Source organism: Salvia hispanica, chromosome 5 (genome assembly GCF_023119035.1).
Source record: "Salvia hispanica cultivar TCC Black 2014 chromosome 5, UniMelb_Shisp_WGS_1.0, whole genome shotgun sequence".
Classification (NCBI taxonomy): Eukaryota; Viridiplantae; Streptophyta; class Magnoliopsida; order Lamiales; family Lamiaceae; genus Salvia; species Salvia hispanica.
The window spans coordinates 37,134,446-37,158,145 of record NC_062969.1 but is presented as its reverse complement, the minus strand read 5'-3'; the positions used below and the strand labels follow the sequence as shown (position 1 = coordinate 37,158,145).

The window sequence follows — 23,700 nt, the reverse complement described above, 5'->3', positions numbered from 1 at the left end:
TTTCCATCATTAATTAAAAGAAAGTTAGAGTTGCAGAGCAGAACCCCAACTCGAGTCTTCTGATTCTCCGGTGAACTATATCACCAGCTTTAACTTCAGCTCCCGCCGCACTTCTTACGGTGAGAATTTATGCATGCAAAAAAATGTAGCTTTATTTCTTTCTGATTTCAAATTCTTGGTTTTCCTTCCCTCTTTATTTTGCTTGTCTCTTGTGTTTTCTCGAAATAACTCTGAAGAAAATTGGAATGCCTGCGCATTTGTAGGGCTTGGGCAATTCAAGTATCACAAAAATGTCGGAGAAAGGAGGAAAAGGGGGCAATGCTCTAAAATCACCTGGTACGGCTTCTGCTCTATTTTCTGAATTCATATATGTTATCGCTGGTGTCTGTTTCATTCATGTATATGTGTGAATTTTAAGTTCCTGCTGTTGTTTTATGTTTTTCGTTTTCCCTTTTAATAGATAATTGTTCCCATAATTTGCTCGAAAATTACTGTTATTACTCAGTAAACAATGTTGGATGTGTCGCCAAATATGTGTGATAAATTGGTTTATTATCTTTCTCTCCTCTCCTGATTTTGTCTGTTGCTTAATAGTACACTTCAACCTGTTTCTGGAGTAGTTCGATACATGTTAAAGAAGGCATTACTTTGTAGGAAGACTTAATTTATTGCACATCGGGTGTGGCTTGTGTCTCACATCTTTTATCTGATTGGAAAACATTATAACTACACCCACTGTGAACCATGATCACCTTGTCATGGTTTTGTCTTGATATTTATTCCCTCCATTTCCTAAAAATAGGAACTTTGGAAACGACACGGGTTTTAATGCCAAATTGGTAAAGTAAGAGAGAGGAAGAGAAAAAAATGATAAAGTAAGAGAAATGAAGAGAAAAAGCAGTGGAATTAGTGTTAATGGATTGTAGGGTCTATTTCATAAAAAGGAAAATATCTAGTTTCAGGAAACGGACCAAAAGGGAAAGAGTTTCTATTTTTAGGATACGGAGGGAGTATTATTTACTCCATAGTGAAGTTTTGTTTACTAAGTGGTGTCTACACTATATATTTGAGTTATAGCTGCACCTGCTGGCATGGATTGATCTTCTACTCGCGTAAACTTTACTAACAGTATGATCTTAAAGAATACTAAGAATGGTATATTGAAGAATGAACTAACTGCCGAGTCCTGATTGCTTCGTAGTTCTTCTTATCTCGTTGGGCTCATGGTTTTATGGCAACAATTTGTCCTATATTTATCCTCTTAAAGAAGATACATTTGTTGGTACTTTTGCGCTTACAGGTAACTAATTAGTACATGATAAAAAGTAGTTTATTAACCCCACGGTTTATCTTCTCATTTGTTACATGAACTTTTTTCAGTCATTTGTTTCTTATTTCCGTTACATGTTAAACTTTCCTTTCAGTGTTTTCATTCTTTCTGGATGTCCTTACATATTCTTTTGTGCAACATAATCAGTTGGGAACGGTGACAGCTCAGGAAAACAGAAAAAGGGGAAAAAAGTTCAGTTTGATTCTGAAGGTTAAATTGTAAACACTAAGTGTAATCACTCTTTTTGCTATTAATCTTACTCACTCAGGTGGAATGATAAATGCCATATCTTATATTGCAGTGTGCTTAGTTGTTATATTAATCTTTCTTTGTTATTGCAAATGCTAGATAGTTTTGAAACACATACTCATAAATTGAATGGGAAGGCTGATACTCCAGCTGCAAAAGGTTCTCTCGATCCTTCTAATTACATTTCCTCGGCAACTGAGAATGATGCTGCTTTTAGAATTAGAGTTTTGATTGTTCTTTTTCGATTATACCTACATTTCATTATGACATGGATGAAGGTGGAAAAGGTGACAAAACTGCAAATGGCTCTAAAAAATCCACAGGCAAAGGGTCAGCCCTGGTGGAGCGAAGACTTGATCAAGGTTAATAATTATTATAAAAATCTTATTTGAAATCTATTGAATATTCTTAAATTATGTACTTTGTTCATTTATTAACAAGGCTGCCTTTCAATATACAAATTTGAGTCAGGACTTGACTATGCTAGTGTTGATTGGATTGTGCTGATTTAATTATAATACTCCCTCCATCCCACAATAAGAGTCCCTTTTTGCCATTTTCGTCCGACCCACAATAAGAGTCTCCTTTCACTTTTACCATACATATAAGTAGGCCACACATTCCACTAACTCATTCCTCTCACATTTTATTACTATAAAACTAATATATAAAGGTGGGACTCATACTCCACTAACTTTTTTTCACCATTTTTTTTACATTTCTTAAAACCTGTGCCGAGACAACTATGTACTCCTATTCCGGGACAAAGGGAGTATCTTTTGTTTCCTTTGAGGAAGATCATCTCAGCATGATTTCAAATTATGGTTGTTTTTCATTTCTTTCTCTGAACTGAATTGTTATCTATGTGCAGAGCTTCCGTCCAATTCTGCATGTTTGATGGACTGTGAAGCTGCAGATATATTGCAGAGCATCCAGGATCAGATGGTTATATTGTCTCAAGATCCTGATATAAAACTCCCAGTGTAAGTTGAGAGGTTGAAGCTATTGTCATTTAGACTTTTCTTCTTACATTTATTTGATCATATCGAGTTGCATATGATGAAATAAATTCTTCCTTAAAAATTGACGATGAGCATTATCCTGAATCCTGATTATTAGTTCATTTGATATGGGACTGACATATGCCAAGAGAGGTGGGAACTATGCAAAACCTGAGACGGTGAAGAAGATATTTGAGTATCCTCATCGATAGTAACATATGGAATACATTTTTTTCCCTCATAAATGTCAGAAACCATATGTACTTTCATTTCCATCCTTTCTAGAATTGTTTTTCATTAACTCAGATTAGGCCACTGAAGAAGCATGGTGTTTCTGAATGTGAGGTACGTAAATCGAGATTTAGTCTTTCAATCTTAATGTCATAAAAAGAGTTTAACAAAGCATCAACAACTTCAGATCTGCTTGATTGCCAATATTTGCCCTGAATCAGTGGATGAAGTTTTTGCTGTTGTCCCAGCTCTGAAGGTACTATTACTACATCTCTTTCACTAGAAAGAGAGTGGATAGCTTACTTCATTTCCTATCATTGTTTATGTTCCAAAAACATTAGAAATGATCTCTTTTATATTTCTGTAAGTGGCATATCATTCTTCTGTTCCAGGAAGTCTACGAACAAGTGTTCTGCATGTGAATTGTGAGCTAGGTTTTGAGGTCTATTGGTTTAAATTCACTTTTAACGAGATAGAAGGCCGGCATCTATAATCTTAGCTGCTTTTAATTGAGAACATATGTGGTTGACAGTTGACTTATCAAAAGTTTTATGGCTTGCAGTAAGAAATCATAGAGTAAATCGTGAAGCTTGCTATGTATCTCTGGTTTACTAATGAAAACCATGACAAGATCTCATAACATGGTAGTCTTTAACTGATATGGATGTTAGTTTTTCCAAAATAAAGATCATAGTCCAAGTGACACAAGGGTTATTTTTTAGAGATGATGCTAAACTCCCCAAGCTTGTGAACTGAAAACTTGATAACATATGATATGATAATGATGATATTTCATTTTTTTGATTAGTAGGTGATATTTCATTTTTATTAGTATAGTATATTCCGGACTTTGACTGATCATGTTCTTTTCCAGCCTAAGATGAGCAAGTTAAGGGATCCCCTAAGAATTGCTTTGGATGAACTGGCAAATCTCAAAGAAGCATTGGCTAACCTTAAAAACTCCACAACATAGACTGCTAACAGAGGAGGATGTGGTAAGTTTTTTGAGGCTATTAATCTGTTCAATCTTATTTATACAGTGATCTGTAAATGTAGGCTGAAAAAATATGATTTACTATTGACGTTTCTACGATTCCGATGTTGGCAGGAACCATGATACATGATGTGGGGCTTGGTGGACGTGCATCTCTCCACTAAAAATGGACATTTTCCTATGGTGTATAGCATTAAGTAATTTTAGTTTAATGGCAATCAAGTATTGCAAATATCGTTGATGCCATGCTGCATTTTGGGAAGGCTAAATTGGCAGGATGAAGGGTGCATCATCACAATTTACTGAAATTGTCGCTCATTCAATTTTTAACTGAACCACCCTATATCAATAAAATTAGAACCTCCTGTGGACTTGTAGTTAAGGATAAGTATGATTTTCTAGCATTAGGCATGCAATATATGTGCAAATTAGAACGTCTTGACTTGCTTTTCAATAGTTAGGTGTTTTGTTATGTGTTGTTTTGCAGTTCAAGTCAACGGTTTCTCATTAGAATATCCACTGGTGCTTTTCCAGCCACAATCACAACTTATACATTTTCAAACATCTTTCAGTATATGTATATATTTTTCAATTTAATTATTTAACAAACCTCATTATCATAATTCCACTCTTTCAACATGCCTAGAGGTTATTTTTCTTTGCTAACGTTCTTAAATTGCTAACTTTGCTAACTCATTAATGCAGTGTATTAAAAATATCAACACGATGACATTGAAATGTCAACATAAACTTAGTTGATATTTTAATACTGTACATTGATATTTAAACTGTCAACATTGTATATTAAAATATCAACATAAATTTATGTTGACATTTTAATGCGATCATGTTGACATTTTTAATACACTGCATTGATGAGTTAGCAATCTAAGAAAAGTTAGCGCATCCCCGTAATCTATATATACACCTAATTATTTTTATCTTATTTCTATGTTTATATAGAATTTCATTAAAATTAAAGTCATTACATTAATAAATTATTAAAAATTAATGTAACTGTACTAGAAAATATGTAATTAAAACAATGATAATATAAAATGAAATTGCGACATCAAGATTTGTGAGCAATCATTATCATAGAATAGCCTCTAACAGCGACATGGTCGAAGTTTCTTTTAGTACTATTATAAAAATAAAAAATAATAATATTAAAATACTTATAAATCTGATGAAGCTGGTTTATGCTACCAATATAATTAAATTTTATTGAGAAACCTTTGACTAACGATAAAAGAAACTTAAAGATAAGATTATGACCCTATGACAATAATATTATTCCATAGGGTCGGTCCCCTCCTTAATTATTTGTCTTAATAACTTCCTTGGCGCGTTCCAAACTAACATTTGAAAATTGAAATGTGAATGTTTCTTTTCTTGATTGTGATGTTTAGTTTACAAGAGAAGAGAAGAGAAGAGCTGCAAAAAAATTTTAAAAAAAAAGTCAGCTCAAACAAAATACTCTAGTAATTAAATGCCAACTTCATTCTCCATTCCTCAATAATGTATCTTCTTCTTTTCATATAAATATAAATTTGATCACGCAGATCAGAGGACTTGAAATTCTATATAAGAAGGCGAGATGGGGGCGAAGATGTCGAATGGACGGACTCCAATCAGCCATAGATCTTCTCCTCGTAACACCGATGATGCTGCAACCACTCCTTTCTCAACGAGATATGGAAGAATTCCCGATAATTATCAAACTATCGAGCAAGTATGTTTCGTTGGATGTTTGTATTTTGCTTGTAGTTTTTTCTTGTGTTTGATGATTTGATTGTTTGAAGGTTACGCAAGCGCTTGCTGAATCCGGACTCGAATCCTCTAATCTAATAGTAGGCATCGACTTCACCAAGAGCAACGAATGGACAGGGAGGGATTCCTTCGATGGAAGGTGTCTTCACCACCTCAGCGATGGCTTGAATCCGTACCAGCACGCCATCTCCATCATTGGAAGGACACTCTCACGTTTCGATGAGGATAATCTCATCCCATGTTTTGGCTTTGGCGATGGTACTATCTCGCTGTCCTAACATACTTCATCTTCAATGTCCGCGAGGGCGTAACACTTGTTGTTCATATTGCAGTCACTACTCATGATCAAGATGTGTTCAGCTTCTATTCGGATAACAGGCCTTGTGATGGTTTCGAGGAGGCAGTATCTCGTTACAGAGAGATCGTTCCACATGTTCGGTTATCAGGTTCAACCACCTTTACTGTTGCTCCTGCTTTGTTTATTAAGTTATGATTTATTTATTTCGTGTGATCTGTTCCTGTCCAGGGCCTACGTCGTTTGCTCCAATAATCGAGACTGCTATGGGAATAGTTGATCGAAGTGGTGGGCAATATCATGTTCTTTTGATCATAGCTGATGGCCAAGTAATTCTTATCCTACTTTAGTCCAAACCAAATATAACTTCATTTTTTTCGTCCTGGTTTGATGTGTCTGATCCCGACGTTCTATGGAAGGTCACAAGAAGCGTAGACACGGAAGTCGGACAGCTAAGTCCACAGGAGCAAAGCACAGTTAATGCAATAGTGAAAGCAAGGTTGTACATTGTGAAAATCTTGACTTATTTTTCGCAAAAGATGTCGAAACTCTGACTGACCCTTCACTTCTTTGTGTTTGTGTTGTGCAGCGAGTACCCGTTGTCCATTATCGTGGTTGGAGTTGGAGACGGGCCATGGGATGTGATGCGTGAGTTTGATGACAACATCCCAGCCAGAGCCTTTGACAATATACAGGTTAGACCTTGCAAATCAAGTTCTTGCTTGACTAGAATCTTTATTGATTACATATTGCCAAATGCAGTTTGTGAATTTCACAGAAATCATGTCAAGAAATATCCCTCTGCCTCAGAAGGAAACTGAGTTTGCCTTGGCTGCATTGATGGAAATCCCTTTACAATACAGAGCAACTTTGGAACTCAAACTCTTGGGGTAATGATTCATCATTTGCACATAAGAAAAAACTGAATACTATCTTAAAAGGCCTACATTTGTGTTGCAGCAACCAGAGAGGACATGGCGTAACCCTCCCGTTGCCACCCCCATCGCGCAACTTGAGGTCAAATAGCGATATAACCTTGAGCCGTTCAAGCAGCTACAGCCAAACCTTTTCAAGTAGATATCCTCCATCTCCTGTTTCCACTTCAAGCTCTTCAAATCAAAGGGTATATATATAATATATCCTCTCACTTTGTGTTGTTTGTTACCATTTGAGTTTTGTTGTTTCCTCACAATAGTTCTCTAACCATGCTCCACAGAGGTGTCCCGTTTGTTTCTACAACAAACGAAATCTTGCACTTGGATGTGGACATCAGGTAAAGCGCCAAAACACAAGTTGTGCAAAAAGTTGTATGGTTGTTTTTTGCTGAAATTTGTGAGTTGATTACTTTGCGTCGGTATTGTTTGCAGACGTGCCATGACTGTGGGGAAGAATTGAGCTGGTGCCCTATTTGTCGGACAGAGATAACAACAAGGATAAAGCTTTATGACTAAGCTCACAAAGCCAATGTTAAAACACCAGATATGATATGTGTGATTGAGTAGTGATTTGTATGTCTATATAAAGCATTGCACACCGAGTTTGTCCTAATTTTAATTGCAATTACAGATTTAGTAAACAGTAAACTGTATTTGTAAACATCATGTGTGTCAGTTTTTTTTTTTTTTTTACTTGAGAGAAGATCTTATTCATTTGACATCAAAATGCTATGTATTTAAGATTCATAAAAAAGAGTTCTGGTTAAGTTCCAGCTTTCAATTTGTTCCCTCAAAATCAGTTGTGTAGCAATATGCAAACTTACTCTACAAATATCAATGAAAATAAGTGTTGATCAAATCAAATACTACAAATCTGCAATACATAGTAGTGCTATAAATATGGTTCGTCCTAAATTTGAAAATGAAGCCAATTTATTTTATGGAGTACTCGTGACACTTAGAAAAAAGACAACATATTTTGGCCCAAAAGTTGACAATAATGATTCTTAACTTAATCATAAAAGATTATGAGGTCTCATTATTTTTTGATGTTGACAAAAATGCCGTCGTGAGATAGGAGTAGCCATGATGAATATAATTAGAAGCGTTGGGAAAGTGGCTAGGGGAATGAATGTCAACATCGGCGAGAATGAATAAAAAATAAAATAGTGTAAAATAATGCAGAATTATGACCTGGCTATTGTTGAATCTAAGATCATAGATAGGATCATGAAAATAATACTAGTATTATATGGCTCCAACCAATGAATTAAGTAAGAATTATTTCTTGATTACTTCTTGGCGCGTTTTAATAATATAAATGGAAATGCGAATGTTGTATTGAGTGAATAATAGCAACCAAGTCAGCTCAGTCACAACTGCCCTTTCAATGCTTGAAATGCCTCTTCATTGACCTGCATTTGGATTGTTTCCTTCGTCTCTGCAGTTTGTTGGTTCTGTTTCTCAAGGTAAAATCATGCACTTTTGTCTTTTTTTTTATAATGACATGAAAAAAATTGTAATTCAAATGGTGAAGTTGATGAAGCTGTGGTGTTTTTGGTCAGAAAGATTCCGAAAACCGATCGAGATGGATCATCGGAACTCAATTTCAACCAGCCATGGATCTTCTTCCTCTACAATTTCTAGGAGATATGGAAGAATTCTCGACAACTACCACACTCTCGATCAGGTATATATCTCATTTACTCAAACTCATCACTTTTCATTTTTCTATGCTGCAGTCTTGACTGTGTGTGATGATTTAACCATGTTAAGGTTACAGAAGCGCTGATTGAATTCGGCCTCGAATCCTCTAATTTGATAGTAGGCATCGACTTCACCAAAAGCAATGAATGGACGGGGAGATATTCCTTCAACGGAAGGTGCCTTCATGACATACGTGATGGCCTTAATCCATACCAGCAAGCCATCTCCATCATTGGAAGGACACTCTCTCCTTTCGATGAGGATAATCTCATCCCGTGTTTTGGCTTTGGCGATGGTAGGTACATATATATATGTTGCTCACATTCTTCAAACTCAATGATAATGAATAATGATGATATTTCTCTTGCAGTGACTACACATGATAAAGATGTCTTCAGCTTCTACGAGGACAACAGGCCCTGCAATGGCTTCGAGGAGGCACTCTCTCGTTATAGACAGATCGTTCCACATGTTCGCTTATCAGGTCCATGATCCACCTCTGCCACTCCTGCTTTCTTTTCCATGTTTATAATTATAGTACATGAAGAAGATGCTATGTGACTGTTCAGGACCTACGTCGTTTGCTCCTATAATCGAAACTGCTATAGGGATAGTTGATCGAAGTGGTGGTCAATATCATGTTCTCTTGATCATAGCTGATGGCCAAGTAATTTTTATGCTTGCTTTTCAATCTACTCAAAACCAAACTCACTTTTTCTTCCTGGTTTGATGTGCGTCGAATTTGTATGGAAGGTCACAACAAGTGTCGATATGCAAGCTGGACAGCTTAGCCCTCAGGAGCAACACACAGTTAATGCAATAGTGAGAGCAAGGTTGTACAAATGCGAAATTTGGACTTATCTCTATGTTGAGACTTTATTTGAGCTTTTCCTTTGTGTTTGTGTTGTGCAGTGGATACCCGTTGTCCATTATCGTTGTTGGAGTTGGAGATGGGCCGTGGGATAAGATGCACGAGTTTGACGACAATATCCCAGCCAGAGCCTTTGACAATATACAGTTTGTGAATTTCACAGAAATCATGTCAAGAAACATTCCTCAATCACACAAGGAAGCTGAGTTTGCCCTGGCTGCACTCATGGAAATCCCTTTACAATACAGAGCAACACTCGAACTTCGACTCTTGGGGTAAGAAATAGATACTGTCATGAAATCAATTGATCAAATGATGAAAAACTAAGCATCCTGTATTTTATTTTGCAGCAACACTAGAGGCCACAGCACAACTCTCCCTTTGCCACCTCCATCGCATAGCTTGAGGTCGAACACTGCTAGATTGTTTTCGCGGTCAAACAGTCTAAGCCAAACATTTTCAACAAACTATCCACCCTCTCCTGTTTCCACTTCAAGCACTTCAAATGAAAGGGTGAATCCTCACACTTTGTGTTGTGCTGTTTTAACTTTTATAATGTTGTTAGCATGAAAATGAGTTTGCTTATCTAAATCTTCCCCGCAGAGGTGCCCCGTGTGTTATGACAGCCAACGGGATCTTGCACTTGGATGCGGCCATCAGGTAAAGCACCAAAAATAATGTGACATTTTGGAAGATGTTGTAATTTCCTAGTGAATCGTGTGCATTGATTGTTTTTGCATCCATATTCTTCGCAGACGTGCCGTGACTGTGGTGAAGAACTGAGCCAGTGTCCCCTTTGTTGGACAGAGATTACAACCAGAATAAGGCTTTTTGAGTAAACTCAACTGAACAGAAGATGAGAGCATGTGTGTGTGTGTGTGTGAAAATACGTATATCGATTTGATTGTGTATATTGAGCAACAGACACTTGATCATTCCTAATTTTATCTGAATTTAAAGAGCAGTGTAGGTGAGTTATATAGTTGCATACTTGATATGCTTGATCACAACATTTTTAAGATAAAATATTGAGTATAGGATTTTCGACTCCATCATCTACTTTTTCAGCAATGGTTATGATATGGATTTTAGTTATCGTTGAATAATTCTTTCGAATATTTGCTTTTCTAGTTATAAAATATTAAAGTATGCAGTTTTGTTGATAATTTCCTCCCCTGAAATTAATTGATCAATTTAGGCAAACACTCACATTTAGGTCACTTTTGTTTTTCCACTTTTAACTTACAATATTTTAATTTATTACCTTAAGCTATAGTAATAGTAATTGATAATTCCCTTAAGTAAATTGAATTTGGTTCTATCGATTAACTGACTAATGGAACGGTAATTTCGATATGCCTTTCGGTTATCTTTTTCAAGTCAAATTCAATTTAGTTAACCAATTTATCAGTTTGATTATTTATCAAATCGATCCACCCCAGTATAGGTTACTACTCTATTTATTTGCCAGAATCTAACATGTTTTGTCATTTTTGGAATTCCACCATTTAAGGATATATCTACTCTCTTTTTTTTTTCCTAGTAAGTGAACTCCATACTACATTATATTATTTCTATTATAAAACTATACATTCACTCCGTCCCAAGATAAGTGAGCATAAATTTTTCGGTACGAGATTTAAAGAAATGAGATTTTATTAGTAAAGTGAAAAGTGAATAAAGTAAGAGAATTAATAAAGTAGAGAGAAAAAGTAAGAGAATGAATACCAAAAAAGGAAATTGACTCGCTTATCTTGGGACGTCCCAAAAAGGAATGTGAATCATTTATCTTGGGATGGATGAAGTATGAAAGTGAGGGGATGGATCCCCTGCTGTGGTGGGAAGACAGCAAGGGGTGATGTGCTATGTAAACGACGGCGTTTCAATTTAATTGTTGCAGCCTTTATCTTTTGAATCAAGATTACTCTTGTTGCGGTAAAATAGTATTGGTCTCACTTATATTAATTTTATAATAAAATATTAGTAGAATTGAATAGTGGAATGTAAGTTCTACTTACCATTTATGGTAAAAATGAAATGTGATTCTTATTATGAGACAGATCGAAATAACAAAATGTTACACTTATTGTGGGACGGAAATAGTAAATGTTGTACTCCCTCCATCTCACAAAAGATGTCACACTTGTGGGACGACATGAGATTTTAGGAGGTTTTGTTTTGTGTGTTAAATGGAGAGAGAAAATATAATTTTTATATTCATGTGAGAGAAATTTTTTCAAAAAGATAAATATGACATCTTTTATAAGGCAAACTAAAAAAGAAAGTGTGACACCTTTTATGGGATGAAGGGAATAGTATATATGTCTAGTCGTCTAGATATGGTACTCGCGAGTACCGATGTTGATCATGCCAACTCTATCATATCATCGAGCCATTATATACGATGTGGCTCGGCTTAATTTCAGGTCAATCTTATGTGGCATAGCTCAATATTTCGGGTCGAAAACATATTATTATTATTATTATTATTATTATTATTATCAAATAAAATATTTTACAAATAATTTAAAATAATAATCATACTTAATTTTATTTTAATAAATAACTATAATTAAAATTATCATTATAACTATATTATTATATATTTTATCTATAATTTTTATTATCATAATAATAATTAATAATTTATTAAATCATTAAAATATAATTACATGAATCATATAATAATAAATAATTATTATTTTAATAATTAATAATTAATCAATAAAATCCTATTGAAATTTTAAATTATAAAATTTATTTAATTATAATATCAGCGAATATAATAATAATAATAATAATATTTATTATAATAATCAATTATGATTATAATACTCCATGTAACTATATTTATAATAATATTATTATATATTATGATGGATGATTCATAGTTAAACTATCCATCACAATAATATATATAATAATATAATTATTACTAGAATCATTTATAATTAATAATTTATTAAAATTTTATATTATTATTCTTTATTATAAATAAAAAAATAATTAATATATTTTTTTATTTTTGTGTTTAAATCAAATATAAAATTTAAAATCATGATATTTTCCAAATACATGAAAGTAAAGTTATTAGGAATCATATTCCCAATATTCATTTTTCCATGAATCATTTTCCTTGTCAACTTTACTTTTCTGTCAACCAAACCCTAAACCCACAAGTTACCCCATTACATAACATGCTTTACTAGCAATTTTAGTAATGCCATCAACTTAGTGAAACACTGGGGAAATTTTGTTTTGTTTGCTATTTGTAATTTTTTTGTTTTGAAATGAATTGACATCTAGCAATATAATGTACTTCTAAGATGCTACAGATGGGGGTGTGCGTGAGTAATTGGCCAAATGATAGAGAGGTAATGTCTGAGGCTAAAGTCTTCCATGACGCGGTGTTTATATTTAATTGATTCATTTACCATTAAAAAAAAACTGAATCTTTACCAAAAAAAAAAAAAAAAAAAAAAAAAAAAAAAAAAAAGCTAAAATTCAAGAGGATTCCTTGTCAATTCTAATTCATCCCAGCTACTTTTGTTATGTGGTAACTCTCCCTTGAAACACTACCTATACAAGTTGACAATAGTACTAAAACATACAAATTCATAATAAATAGCAATAGCGTAGAAATTGATTCGATTGAAATCGTTCATAGAGATTCTTAGTTGTCTCCCATGGAAGCTTAGTTACAATTTTAAAGCAAAGTCTCACCATTATTGTGTAGGTAGTCACCATGTGGTGTTCGGTTTTCAAGATAAAATAGTATCAAAATATAATCTAGGATTGGGTTGTGAGACTATTTTAGTCATAGGGGTGGTTAGCTATGACTAATTATCTCATGATTATCCATCTAGAATTGAATAGCGGGATTAAATCTCATGAACCAAACACACTACTAATTAATCTCGGGATACAATCTTGCAAACTGAACACTCAATAATCTAATTAAAATACTCTCTAGAAGAAACGATAATAATCTTGAAAAGGATCAAAACGAATAAATACAATCCTTTTATGTTTTAAAACTGACAGAAAAACTGACACATTCATTCGATAGGATTGAAAGAATTTAGTTAATATGCAGTAAATAAAGATTATGATGATACACATAGTGCAAGAGCTGGCCAAAAGATATACTCCCTCCATCCACCATTAGGAGTCCCGGCGGCACGAGTTTTAAAAAATGTTAAGAAAAGTGGGTTAAAAAAAAGTTAGTAGAGTAGGGGTCCCATATGTATATATTAGTTTGAAATGAAATGTGAGTGGAATGAGTTAGTGGAAGGTGGGACCTTATTACCATTTATGGTAAAAGTGAACCGGGACTCCTATTCGCGGACGGACTAAAATGAAAAAACGGGACTCCCATTCACGGACAGAGTGAGTAATTACATTCACAATTAGATATAGTTGACTCTGTTAAACTTGGTATAAAATCTGCAATTAAATGAGATATATCTGGCCAGATTCACAAAAAAAATAAAATTAAATTGAATACTATAGAAGAGGCAAATCCTACGGATTATACTTCCAATTTGAGATTAAATTCCATCAATATGGGACTCTGTATTTGAGATTCAATTTTATCATACAGCTGTTTGATCGCCTTGGACTCTGCAATCAGCATCTTCATTCTTCCAAATCCCACTGTATAAATAATAAACATCTTATGCAAACACACATCTGAAAGAGAGAGTGAGAGAGAAGATCAATTTATCAAAGATGTTGTTTGGCAAGCTTATGCCACTTTTCATTCTTTTTGCTGTGTTCCACCAACCAGCTTTAGCCACAAAAAAGGTGCATGTACAACTTCAATACAATATTATTAATCAATCAATCATGTTTTTTCTTTCATAATATTATCATATTGTATTTATTATTTTAATTGATTGATCCATCAGGCCTATGTTGTCTACATGGGAGCACATTCTCAAGGCCTAGAAGCAACATCAGCTGATCTAGACCAAATTACCACCTCACACATCCAGTCCCTCTCATCATTTCTAGGAAGGTCTGCAAATTCTTTCCATATCATGAAAAAATTCCCATCTCATCATATCCACTTGTTAATTATTTCAATTTTGGTATTGGCAGTGAAGAGAAGGCTAGAGATGCACTAATCCACTCTTATCAAAGGAACATTAATGGCTTTTCTGCTTTTCTCGAAGAGGAAGAAGCTGCAGAGCTTGCGAGTATGTTAGAATCCACACATATGTTTGAAATTACTATATCTTTTGCAAGTTTTGATTGATATCTATTGAAATGTAGAGCAAGAGGGAGTGGTGTCTGTGTTCTTGAATCAAGGGAAGAAGCTACACACAACACATTCATGGGAGTTTCTTATGTTGGAAAATAATGGTGTGATTAAACCTTCTTCAATATGGAAGAAAGCCAGATTCGGCGAAGATACGATCATAGCAAATATTGATACAGGTAAAAAAAGCAGTCTTTTTGCTAATTGTTTCTGTGATTGATAATTGATGTTGCCTTTATTTCCTAGGTGTTTGGCCTGAATCAAAGAGCTTTAGTGGGCATGGCTATGGCCCCATTCCATCAAAGTGGAAAGGAATCTGTCAGTTTAATCGGACCCTTTGCAATAGGTAACCAACTAAAACTAGTAGTATTGTTTTCGTTTTTATTTTAAATTAAGAAACAATGTTGTTTGTGTTGTACACGGATGGGACAATTAATAGATTAGAGATAGGGACCAGAATTTCATGTGATTTGAATTAATTATAACTGATCTTCAACTTCAATGTGATTGCAGGAAGCTGATCGGAGCTCGCTACTTCATCAAAGGCTACGAGGCTTTCACCAAGACGCACGATCCGTCGATGCACAATGCACGCGACACGGAAGGGCATGGGTCCCACACGCTGTCGACCGCTGCCGGCAACATGGTGGCCGGAGCCAATGTTTTCGGGAGCGGAAACGGAACGGCTAAAGGAGGCTCTCCGAGGGCGCGCGTGGCCGCCTACAAGGTTTGCTGGCCTAAGGTCAATGACAGCTCGTGCTTCGACTCCGATATCTTGGACGCTTTTGACGCCGCCATCGATGACCGCGTCGACGTCATCTCTCTCTCCGTCGGCGGCATTCCTAACGACTACGTTGTTGACTCCATCGCTATTGGCTCATTGCACGCCGTTGCCAAGGGAATCCCCGTTGTCGCCTCTGGTGGGAACTCCGGCCCCTTTCCAGGCACCGTTTCAAACGTTGCACCGTGGATTTTCACCGTTGCTGCCAGTACTATTGACCGTCGCTTGGGGGCCAATGTTGCACTGAGAAACGGTTCACTTTTCATGGTCTGACTGTAAATATGTGATCATAACCAAATACACTATGTGCAGTCGACGATTCTAACCGTTGTTATTATAGGGTATGAGCCTGAGTGAAGCACTTCCACGCACGGGTTTTTATCCTCTTATCAGTGCTGCTAATGCTGCAGCTGCCAATGTATCTGCAGATAAAGCGTAAGAGTTACTAGTATTAATCGTTTTCTTATAAATTGATTAAATAAAGTTTGGAAATATTAAGAGCGTATTGGTGCAGTTTGCTATGCTTAGAGAAATCACTGGATCCGGCGAAGGTGGCTGGCAAAATAGTGGCGTGTTTAAGGGGTGAGAATGCGAGGGTTGCTAAAGGGATTGAAGCGGCGCGGGCAGGTGCTGCCGGGATGGTTCTGTGCAATAGCGTAGTGGAAGGGAATGACTTGACCGGAGACGCTCATCTTCTTCCTGCAGCTCACATCAACTACACCGATGGCCTTGTTCTTTTTGCTTACATCAATACTACCAAGTTCGTGCCTGCTTCCTAATCTCATTTCCACCCTTTAATTAATTATTCATTATTCAATTACTAGTTTATAAGTAATTACTTAAAATACAGAAATCCACAAGCCCTAATCACACCCCCTGCTGCCGTGCTTGGTGTTAAGCCATCTCCCGCCATGGCCTCTTTCTCTTCCAGAGGCCCCAATATTGTCACTCCACAAATTCTCAAGGTTAATATAAGTCTATACATTTATTCTTGTGTTAAAATGTGCGTTCTTATCATGTTTTATTGCGCAGCCTGATGTAACGGCGCCAGGAGTGAACATAATCGCGGCATTCACTGGGGCAGGGGGGCCCACGGAGATGCCAGAGGACCACCGCAGGACTCCCTACTACGTGATGTCGGGAACCTCGATGTCGTGCCCACACGTGGCCGGGGTGGTCGGCCTGCTGAGGACGCTCCACCCCAAGTGGAGCCCCGCGGCAATCAAATCCGCCATCATGACCACATCTCGGACGAGGGGCAACACAAAGCTCCCCATCCGAGACTACGACAACACCGCGGAGGCCGACGCCTTTGCGCGCGGCTCGGGCGACATTAGGCCGAACCGGGCAGCGGATCCCGGCCTGGTCTACGACATGGGCCCCAGCGACTACTACGACTTCCTCTGCGGCATCGGCTACAACAGGTCCACCGTCCGCAAGATGGCGCATTCAGGCTACAAGTGCCCCCGGAATTTCGACGTCCTGAACCTCAACTACCCTTCCATCTCCGTTCCGGCGCTCGACGGAAAGGTGAAGGTGACGAGGAGATTGAAGAATGTGGGGAGCCCCGGGAGATATGTTGCGCGCGTTAAGCAGCCGCCGTTTTTCAGAGTTTCTGTGAAGCCCAAGGTCCTCAAGTTCCACAAGATCGGTGAGGAGAAGAGCTTTACCGTTACTATCAAATCTAAAATGCCTGCCACGGAGTTCAGCTTCGGCGGGCTGACTTGGACGGACGGGACCCATTACGTCAGGAGTCCGATTGTTGTTGCAAATGCTGTCAACATCTCTTAATAATCATCACCTTTGCCTTATTTTCTCTTTAGAAGTACATGTCATTTTAGGTTTAATTTTCTTTTTTCTTATCTTCAATCGATTACTTCACATTCGCACCCCTTGTTACTTGTTAGACTCCATTGGAATCCAACATTCTCATACATTCAAGCAATGATTACTTCACATTCACAGTCACAACCCTTGTTCGAGTCTATTGGAATCACGCCCTTTTTTTTATATTCTACTACTTGGCTAATTTTTGTTTATACTCCCTCCGTCTCACGAAAGATGTCACACTTGTGGGACGGCACGGGATTTTAGAAAGTTTTGTTTTGTGTATTAAATGGAGAGAGAAAATATAATTTTTATATTTATGTGAGAGATAACTTTTTCCAAAAAGGGAAATGTAAAAGATCTAAGAAGGAAAGTGTGACATCTTTTGTGGGATGGAGGGAGTAGTATTTACTTTGCTACTAATGCTATTTATTAAAGATTAAAGTCTAAAATTGATATCCTAATCTAATTTTATTTTTATTTTTGGTAAAGAAAGCAAGCTAAGCCTGAGAAGAAAGGAAACTAACGACAATAAGAAATGCCTAATCTATCATGAAGGAGCCAAATATTAAGACCTGATGGTGGTTGATCCAAAACATGCACCCCACGAGCAAAGCTATAGGCATGGTGCGATAAGAAGTCCGCCGCAAAATTCCCCTCGCGATGCACATGGCGCACCACTACTGAGTCAAATTCTAAGATTAAATTACAAATCCTTCCAACTACAGCCTTGCAACTAACAGACGCTTCAAACTTTCCCAGTACATAGCAACTGCTACAAAGTTATCACTCTCCACCTCCAACACTCTTATTCCAAGTGTCTTTGCAAGCTCCAAGCCATGGAAAATACACCAAATTTCAGCCAAAAGAATAGAACACACCCCGATATTCACGACAAATCCATGTCTCCATTGCCCTGTATCATCCCGAACCACGCCACCACCAAATGCTTGTCTCGGTTCACTCTCCAATGATGCGTCAGTATTTAATTTCAATATACTCGGTCGAGGGGGCTTCTAAGAGACTAATATCGGCTCTCTAGGAACTTCCTCAATATTTTTCGCCATGATGATGGCTAGAGAGCTGACACTTACCGGCTCCAGTCGTTCTCCATTCAAGACAAAACCACATCTTCTCTTCCAAATATGCCAACATCCAGCTCCAAAGATTGTGCACCATCGAACGCCATTTATCATTCTAATTTTGGAGTTGGCGTGATGTACTAACCATTCATTAAATTGCATTGAAGTATTAAAGAACCCCTCAATCCCACCATACTTGAGGATTCCCTCCCACGCTTTTCTCGCATCCACACAGTCTCGAATCATATGCATCCGACTCTCTCTGCAGCGGCCACACACAGCGCAGATTGCACTGGTTGAGATGTGTCTTCTAACTCTCTCTTCATTAGTCAGAACCCCATTATTCAACAATAGCTAAAAGAAGGTCTTAATCCGTTGTGGCCCATACCAATTCCATACACTTTTCCATGGCAGAAACTCACCTGACCACGGGCTGCCCATTATGTTATCATAAGCCGTCTTTAAGGAAAAATTCCCCGCCGACGACGGTCCCCAGAAAGCAACATCCTCACCTTGCGTGATATCGGGAGGCATAGGCATAGTGGCTGCTATAAGATTTACAATCTCAGTTGGAATTAGGTGCTCAAATCTGTGCCAAGCCCATTTCGAGTCTTCCACGAAGATAGACACAGGCTTATATAACAAATAATCTGGAATTGGCCTCAACACAACATTGGCTAAGTTTACTTGTAGATTAGGCACCCATATGTGAATCCAAAACTAAACTTTGGTGCCTGTTCCGAGTGCCCACCTTACATTTTTCCACATATCTGCGCAAGTGCTGCACACAAGCCGCCAAAGTGGAGTGCAAGCATTAGAAGCTATTGGATCAAATCCCGACTGAGGATCGAATTTGTATTTCGAACAAAGAATTTTTCCCCATAAAGTATCCTTATTGTGATAGAGCCCCCAACAAAGCTTCGTACCAAAAGCTTTATTCACTAAGTGTAGCTTTCGTAGCCCCAAGCCCCTTTCCTCTTTTGGACGAATAACCTTGTCCCATGCAACTTTGCTCATTCGAGTATGATCTTCCTTCTTGCCCCACACAAATCCTCTAATCACCTTCTCCATGTCATTACACATTCCTATCGGCAATTTTGCTGTCTGCATTGCATAATGTGGCATTGTGCTCAAAATTGACTGTGCAAGGGTAACTCTCCCTGCTAATGACATACGAGAGACACTCCAACTTGCTATCTTCTCTTTCATTTTCTCTAGAATGTAAGCATAGGTAACCTTGTTCACCCGCTTATGCAAGATAGGAACTCCCAAATAGTGGCCTAAATTATCAACTTCCCGAAAACCAAGCAGGTCTTTCAAACTTTTTCTGGTTGCTCTAGTAACCTTTTTGGAAAAGAAAAGGGTAGTCTTTCTTATACTAACTTTCATCCCTTGAAAAATTGCAAAAATCTTCCAACACATTCATGATGGTCTCGGTCGTCGCCATATCTGCTTGCCCAAACAAAAGTAAATCATCTGCAAAGAATACGTGTGTGAGGGGTGGACCATTCTTGCACATCTGAAAAGGTTTCCAGTCTCCTGCCTCCACAGCTTGTGTAATTACATGTTCCAGGCGCTCCATAGATATGGAGAGAGTGGGCATCCTTGTCTCAACCCTCTAGACGGTGTAAAAGAATCTGGCATGTCTCCATTCCACAAGATTTGCATAGTGCTAGTTGAGACACAAGTCATAATTACATCCACTAATGTTGCTGGAACTCCGGCTTCATTCAAGGTATCATATAGGAATGTCCAGCTCACACGATCATAAGCCTTTTCGAGATCGATCTTCAAAGCCATTATTCCATGCCTTCCTTTTCCTGACCGCATTGTGTGCACAACTTCTTGTGCAATCACGATATTGTCTATAATGTGTCGCCCGGCTACAAAGCTAGCCTGAGCGGGTCCAACAATATGAGGCATGAGATTTTTCAATCTGCTAGCTATAGTCTTTGTAACTAATTTATATGCAATGCTGCAAAGTGCAATAGGTCTAAATTGAGCCATGAGTTTCGGTGCTTCAATCTTCGGAATCAGACATATAAGTGTTCTATTCATCCTCGCGTCCATCTTGCCTCCCTCTAAGATTCGAACTACTTCCATACTGATATTTTGACCGAGTACGTCCCAGTGTTTTTGATAAAAGCCGGCCTGAATTCCATCAACTCCCGGGGCCTTCCAAGGCTTCAAAGCGAAAAGGCTTTTGGACCTCCTCCATCTGCAAATTACTTAGGGGCGGAAAAAGACCTCGATGTACATATAAAGGCCGGTGTAGCTCATCCTCATCATACAACCTCTCATAAAATGACACTGCCATTGCCTTAAGTAAATTTTGATCATCAATCCACTCACCAAGTTCATTTTGGAGTTTTTTTATCCTATTGCGCTTCCGTCTCCTAATAGTGCGCAAATGAAAGAATGAGGTGTTTCTGTCACCTAGATGAAGCCACTCACTGCGTGACTTCTGATGCCACAAAGATTCCTCTCGCAACAAGATTTTATCCAATTCCTGCTTTAACTCTGCCTCAAGTTCTACAAAATGTGGGATGCATCGATGCTCTAGAACTCGTTGGATACCTGCGATGCGAGCCCATAAGTGTTTCTTCTGCCAGAATATATTGCCAAATACTTCCCTGTTCCACACCTGCAGCTTCTCTGTAAATGACTGAATATTATCCATTAAATCCTGATTTCTATCCCAATTATCCATCACAAAATCATCATACTTTTCATGGGACATCCAAGCTCTAAGAAAACGAAATGGTCTAGGAGCCCTAATGGGTGAGAAGCTGCAAAGATCCAAAAGGAGAGGTCTATGATCCGATTGATAACGTATCAAATGTGAGACTGAAGCCTCTGGGTAGGCCAATCTCCAATCAGTGTTACAAAGTCCCCTGTCCAGTCGTTCATAAAGGTTTCCTCTTTTCCAAGTAAATCTCGGCCCTAAAAATCCAAGATCCATAAGCCTGGAATTAATAATCCATCGCACAAATTGGTGATTCACCCCTGTCCGATTTGTCGAGCCTCCCATTCGTTCTGAGCTCTGTACAATAGAGTTGAAATCACCCAAAAGCACCCATGGTAGCGTACTGTCTATCTGAAGTTCAGCTAGTCGGTGCCATAATTCTTCCCGCCGGCTAGGAGTTGGATGTGCATATACAGCAGTGAACAGAAAGTTTGTCTCATTTTGGTCCCAGACTCGACAGTGAATGAATTGAGTCGTTGTTGATATTATATCGACCTTCCAAAAATCATTCCACAACAACCAAATTCCTCCCGAAAACCCTGTTGCTTCCACTCTATGAGCATTCTGGTATCCGATCTTTCTAATGGTTCTATCAGCCGTTTCACCACTTTGTGAGGTTCTAGCAATGCTATGATGTGTGGTCTCTGTGTCTGGATCAACATGTGCAAAGCTCCTATAAAGAGGGTGCTCTTCGCCCCCTGACAATTCCATGATAAAATCATTAAATATAAATTAACAAAGAGAGGTCTGCATTGGTCCGTTAACATCGGCCATGCTTCCCAAAAGAACAACAACCACCCGTTGGGTCTCCACTCGTCTCCATCTCCATCGCATCATGATCTACCAACCCCATCCCCGTCTTATCCGGAGGTCTTCCCATCACCTGCATCCCTTGCTTATTTGTCTCCGGATCTGTGAGAGTCCCTTCGACCATACTCAGTTGTTGATCCCAGTGACCTATGGTTCTCTCACCTGAGCTGGTGCGGATATATCTGTGCTTGGAGTCAATATCATAGGCTGCTTCGACTCCACCTCCTTCAGAACCTAAACTCAATGAACTCGCCTATTGTAGACTTGGGTGGTTTGACATTTTTTGAAACCATTCTTCTCGTGGAGTCCGCTTTATTTTCCTCATTCACCACAAGCACACTCTTGTCTTTCCTTGCTCTCCCTTGCCATCCACTATTGTCACGGAAGTTCGTAGGACTTGTGCCTGACATTCAAATTATCCCCTTTTCCCTTTTCCTGTATTGTCCCCTCGTCTTGAAGGATGTCGAATCTGGAGCCCCCTGTCTCAGTACTTTCCTTTCCCTCATTCTCCCAATTACGTTTCAGTTGTTTCATCCTTTTCTCCACAATCATCCATGGTCCATATGTATCTTTGGGAACTTCCACAACCTTATCACTATTATTGTCCATATCCTCTCCGTCCTTGTTCGTCGGTTTACGAGCACAGTTAGCGTCGAGATGCCCGTACATGCCACAGAAAATGCATAACTCACTCAAGTTTTCATACTCTACTTTACATTCTTCACCGTGGATCGTGAATTTTGACACAAGGGGCTGCTTGAGATCAATGTTAACTGCCATCCTTGCGAATTTACCCCTCTGCAGCCCACTAGTATTGTAGTCAACACGGATCACCTTTCCAACAACTTCTCCAATTGCACTTATAACATTTAACGGATACAAGTGTAGTGGAAGTTTTGAAATCCTGATCCACACTATTGTGGATTGTGGAGCTGTGTGATGGACCCGAAACTTCGGCGTCCAATCTTGAACTTGCAGATAGCTTCCTGAAACCAGCCACGGCCCCTCGAGTACAGCCGCAAGATAGTCCTCCTGCTTCAGAAACTGCACTAGAAAATATCCACAACCCATATCCACCACCTCCGTTCCTTGCATATTCCATATCTGTCGAAGCTTCAAACAAAGCGCCTTGTATCCTATCGTTCTTCCCAACAAATTCACCACAATTGAGAATTGCGTGAGCTTTTCCTTGAGCCCCGTCGACAATCGAATTTTTGGCACTGGTCCCGATCTATTAATCTCAACATCGCCTGGTTCAACCCTCACCTCCTTTTCATTCGCCAACTCTTCCATAGTAACCTCCATCTCTGTCCCGGCGAGAAGTTTGTCTCGATAATCAGAGCCCGGCACCACTTCTTCTCTGTGCTTCACCTTTTTAGTCGCCCGGAACTCGTCGGCCAATCTTCGGTACTCAATTCCCTAGGGTTTTCCATAAATATCCTCTTCGGCGATCTGGTTGAATGTTTTAATATTTCGATTCATGTAATTATCCACGCATCACGCATGGTTTTCCTAATCTAATTTTTTTAACAACAAAGGATTTGTGTGATAAGTTGGATATGTATATGATCATTTTTAAGTGTTGGGTATAATAGTTAACTCACTAGGTCGGGCCATGATTTTTTTGATATGGCTATGGCCCATTCAAATTAATAGATTTTCCCTTGAAATATATGGTGTGTATCTTACGAATTTCGTCGAAAACCATTCTAGCACTTTATGTGTCTAGATGAAAAAATCTTTTATACCCATTAGCGTTAATCTTCCACTATTACTTATTCTACCAACCTCAAATGAACAAGTAA

The 23,700-nt window shown here is 38.1% G+C and overlaps 6 protein-coding genes across 11 annotated transcripts; 4 read left to right on the top strand and 2 right to left on the bottom strand.

Annotated features, from left to right (window-relative positions):
* LOC125187561 (DNA-directed RNA polymerases IV and V subunit 4-like) lies at nt 1–4,402 on the top strand. Of its 2 annotated transcripts, XM_048084174.1 has the most exons (11): nt 1–119; nt 264–336; nt 1,478–1,540; nt 1,679–1,738; nt 1,858–1,941; nt 2,451–2,562; nt 2,699–2,776; nt 2,892–2,925; nt 2,999–3,067; nt 3,686–3,806; nt 3,920–4,402. In XM_048084174.1, exons 2-10 carry the CDS (start codon nt 291–293, stop codon nt 3,782–3,784), a joined length of 645 nt encoding a protein of 214 aa, XP_047940131.1. In that variant the 5' UTR covers nt 1–119; nt 264–290; the 3' UTR covers nt 3,785–3,806; nt 3,920–4,402. The 2 variants fall into 2 exon arrangements, with proteins under 2 accessions (XP_047940131.1, XP_047940132.1); XM_048084175.1 differs by lacking the exon at nt 1,478–1,540.
* Nucleotides 4,403–5,254: 852 nt separating this feature from the next.
* LOC125190339 (E3 ubiquitin-protein ligase RGLG1-like) lies at nt 5,255–7,559 on the top strand. Of its 2 annotated transcripts, XM_048087618.1 has the most exons (11): nt 5,255–5,289; nt 5,371–5,540; nt 5,611–5,836; nt 5,911–6,024; nt 6,105–6,202; nt 6,293–6,372; nt 6,463–6,568; nt 6,636–6,763; nt 6,834–6,996; nt 7,090–7,146; nt 7,241–7,559. In XM_048087618.1, the coding sequence occupies exons 2-11, from the start codon at nt 5,406–5,408 to the stop codon at nt 7,322–7,324; spliced, it is 1,191 nt and encodes a 396-aa protein (XP_047943575.1). In that variant the 5' UTR covers nt 5,255–5,289; nt 5,371–5,405; the 3' UTR covers nt 7,325–7,559. The 2 variants fall into 2 exon arrangements, with proteins under 2 accessions (XP_047943575.1, XP_047943574.1); XM_048087617.1 differs by lacking the exon at nt 5,255–5,289 and having other exon boundaries at nt 5,330–5,540.
* A 612-nt stretch (nt 7,560–8,171) lies between these two features.
* On the top strand, nt 8,172–10,438 carry LOC125190411 (E3 ubiquitin-protein ligase RGLG2-like). Of its 4 annotated transcripts, none has more exons than XM_048087722.1 (10): nt 8,172–8,277; nt 8,378–8,498; nt 8,585–8,810; nt 8,886–8,999; nt 9,085–9,182; nt 9,269–9,348; nt 9,428–9,661; nt 9,737–9,899; nt 9,990–10,046; nt 10,142–10,438. In XM_048087722.1, exons 2-10 carry the CDS (start codon nt 8,397–8,399, stop codon nt 10,223–10,225), a joined length of 1,158 nt encoding a protein of 385 aa, XP_047943679.1. In that variant the 5' UTR covers nt 8,172–8,277; nt 8,378–8,396; the 3' UTR covers nt 10,226–10,438. The 4 variants fall into 4 exon arrangements, with proteins under 4 accessions (XP_047943679.1, XP_047943680.1, XP_047943678.1 ...); XM_048087723.1 differs by having other exon boundaries at nt 8,355–8,498; XM_048087721.1 differs by having other exon boundaries at nt 8,181–8,277; nt 8,374–8,498.
* Nucleotides 10,439–14,082: 3,644 nt separating this feature from the next.
* On the top strand, nt 14,083–17,386 carry LOC125190746 (subtilisin-like protease SBT5.4). Its single transcript, XM_048088127.1, has 10 exons — nt 14,083–14,192; nt 14,297–14,406; nt 14,490–14,587; nt 14,664–14,828; nt 14,896–14,995; nt 15,163–15,697; nt 15,771–15,865; nt 15,945–16,190; nt 16,281–16,395; nt 16,463–17,386. The coding sequence occupies exons 1-10, from the start codon at nt 14,118–14,120 to the stop codon at nt 17,219–17,221; spliced, it is 2,298 nt and encodes a 765-aa protein (XP_047944084.1). The 5' UTR covers nt 14,083–14,117; the 3' UTR covers nt 17,222–17,386.
* A 3,114-nt stretch (nt 17,387–20,500) lies between these two features.
* LOC125189963 lies at nt 20,501–22,019 on the bottom strand. Its single transcript, XM_048087175.1, has 2 exons — nt 21,884–22,019; nt 20,501–21,783 (listed from the first exon to the last, which is right to left on the bottom strand). Exons 1-2 carry the CDS (start codon nt 22,017–22,019, stop codon nt 20,501–20,503), a joined length of 1,419 nt encoding a protein of 472 aa, XP_047943132.1.
* Nucleotides 22,020–22,273: 254 nt separating this feature from the next.
* Nucleotides 22,274–23,200, bottom strand: LOC125189962. The gene has a single exon (XM_048087174.1). The coding sequence runs from the start codon at nt 23,198–23,200 to the stop codon at nt 22,274–22,276; it is 927 nt and encodes a 308-aa protein (XP_047943131.1).
* Nucleotides 23,201–23,700: the final 500 nt, after the last annotated feature.

Excerpts from the sequence above, each read along its gene's own strand:
- LOC125187561 (XM_048084174.1), top strand. The coding sequence starts at position 291 with ATGTCGGAGAAAGGAGGAAAAGGGGGCAATGCTCTAAAATCACCTG. Across the intron at positions 337-1,477 it reads CAATGCTCTAAAATCACCTG|TTGGGAACGGTGACAGCTCA; the intron begins GTACGGCTTCTG and ends CAACATAATCAG. Across the intron at positions 2,563-2,698 it reads CCTGATATAAAACTCCCAGT|TTCATTTGATATGGGACTGA; the intron begins GTAAGTTGAGAG and ends CCTGATTATTAG.
- LOC125190339 (XM_048087618.1), top strand. The coding sequence starts at position 5,406 with ATGGGGGCGAAGATGTCGAATGGACGGACTCCAATCAGCCATAGATCT. Across the intron at positions 5,837-5,910 it reads ATGTTTTGGCTTTGGCGATG|TCACTACTCATGATCAAGAT; the intron begins GTACTATCTCGC and ends TTCATATTGCAG. Across the intron at positions 6,373-6,462 it reads AATGCAATAGTGAAAGCAAG|CGAGTACCCGTTGTCCATTA; the intron begins GTTGTACATTGT and ends TGTGTTGTGCAG.
- LOC125190411 (XM_048087722.1), top strand. The coding sequence starts at position 8,397 with ATGGATCATCGGAACTCAATTTCAACCAGCCATGGATCTTCTTCCTCT. Across the intron at positions 9,349-9,427 it reads AATGCAATAGTGAGAGCAAG|TGGATACCCGTTGTCCATTA; the intron begins GTTGTACAAATG and ends TGTGTTGTGCAG. Across the intron at positions 10,047-10,141 it reads CACTTGGATGCGGCCATCAG|ACGTGCCGTGACTGTGGTGA; the intron begins GTAAAGCACCAA and ends TATTCTTCGCAG.
- LOC125190746 (XM_048088127.1), top strand. The coding sequence starts at position 14,118 with ATGTTGTTTGGCAAGCTTATGCCACTTTTCATTCTTTTTGCTGTGTTC. Across the intron at positions 15,698-15,770 it reads GAAACGGTTCACTTTTCATG|GGTATGAGCCTGAGTGAAGC; the intron begins GTCTGACTGTAA and ends TTGTTATTATAG. Across the intron at positions 16,191-16,280 it reads GCTTACATCAATACTACCAA|AAATCCACAAGCCCTAATCA; the intron begins GTTCGTGCCTGC and ends CTTAAAATACAG.
- LOC125189963 (XM_048087175.1), bottom strand. The coding sequence starts at position 22,019 with ATGGTCGAAGGGACTCTCACAGATCCGGAGACAAATAAGCAAGGGATG. Across the intron at positions 21,784-21,883 it reads GACGAGTGGAGACCCAACGG|GGGGCGAAGAGCACCCTCTT; the intron begins GTGGTTGTTGTT and ends TGGAATTGTCAG.
- LOC125189962 (XM_048087174.1), bottom strand. The coding sequence starts at position 23,200 with ATGGAGGTTACTATGGAAGAGTTGGCGAATGAAAAGGAGGTGAGGGTT.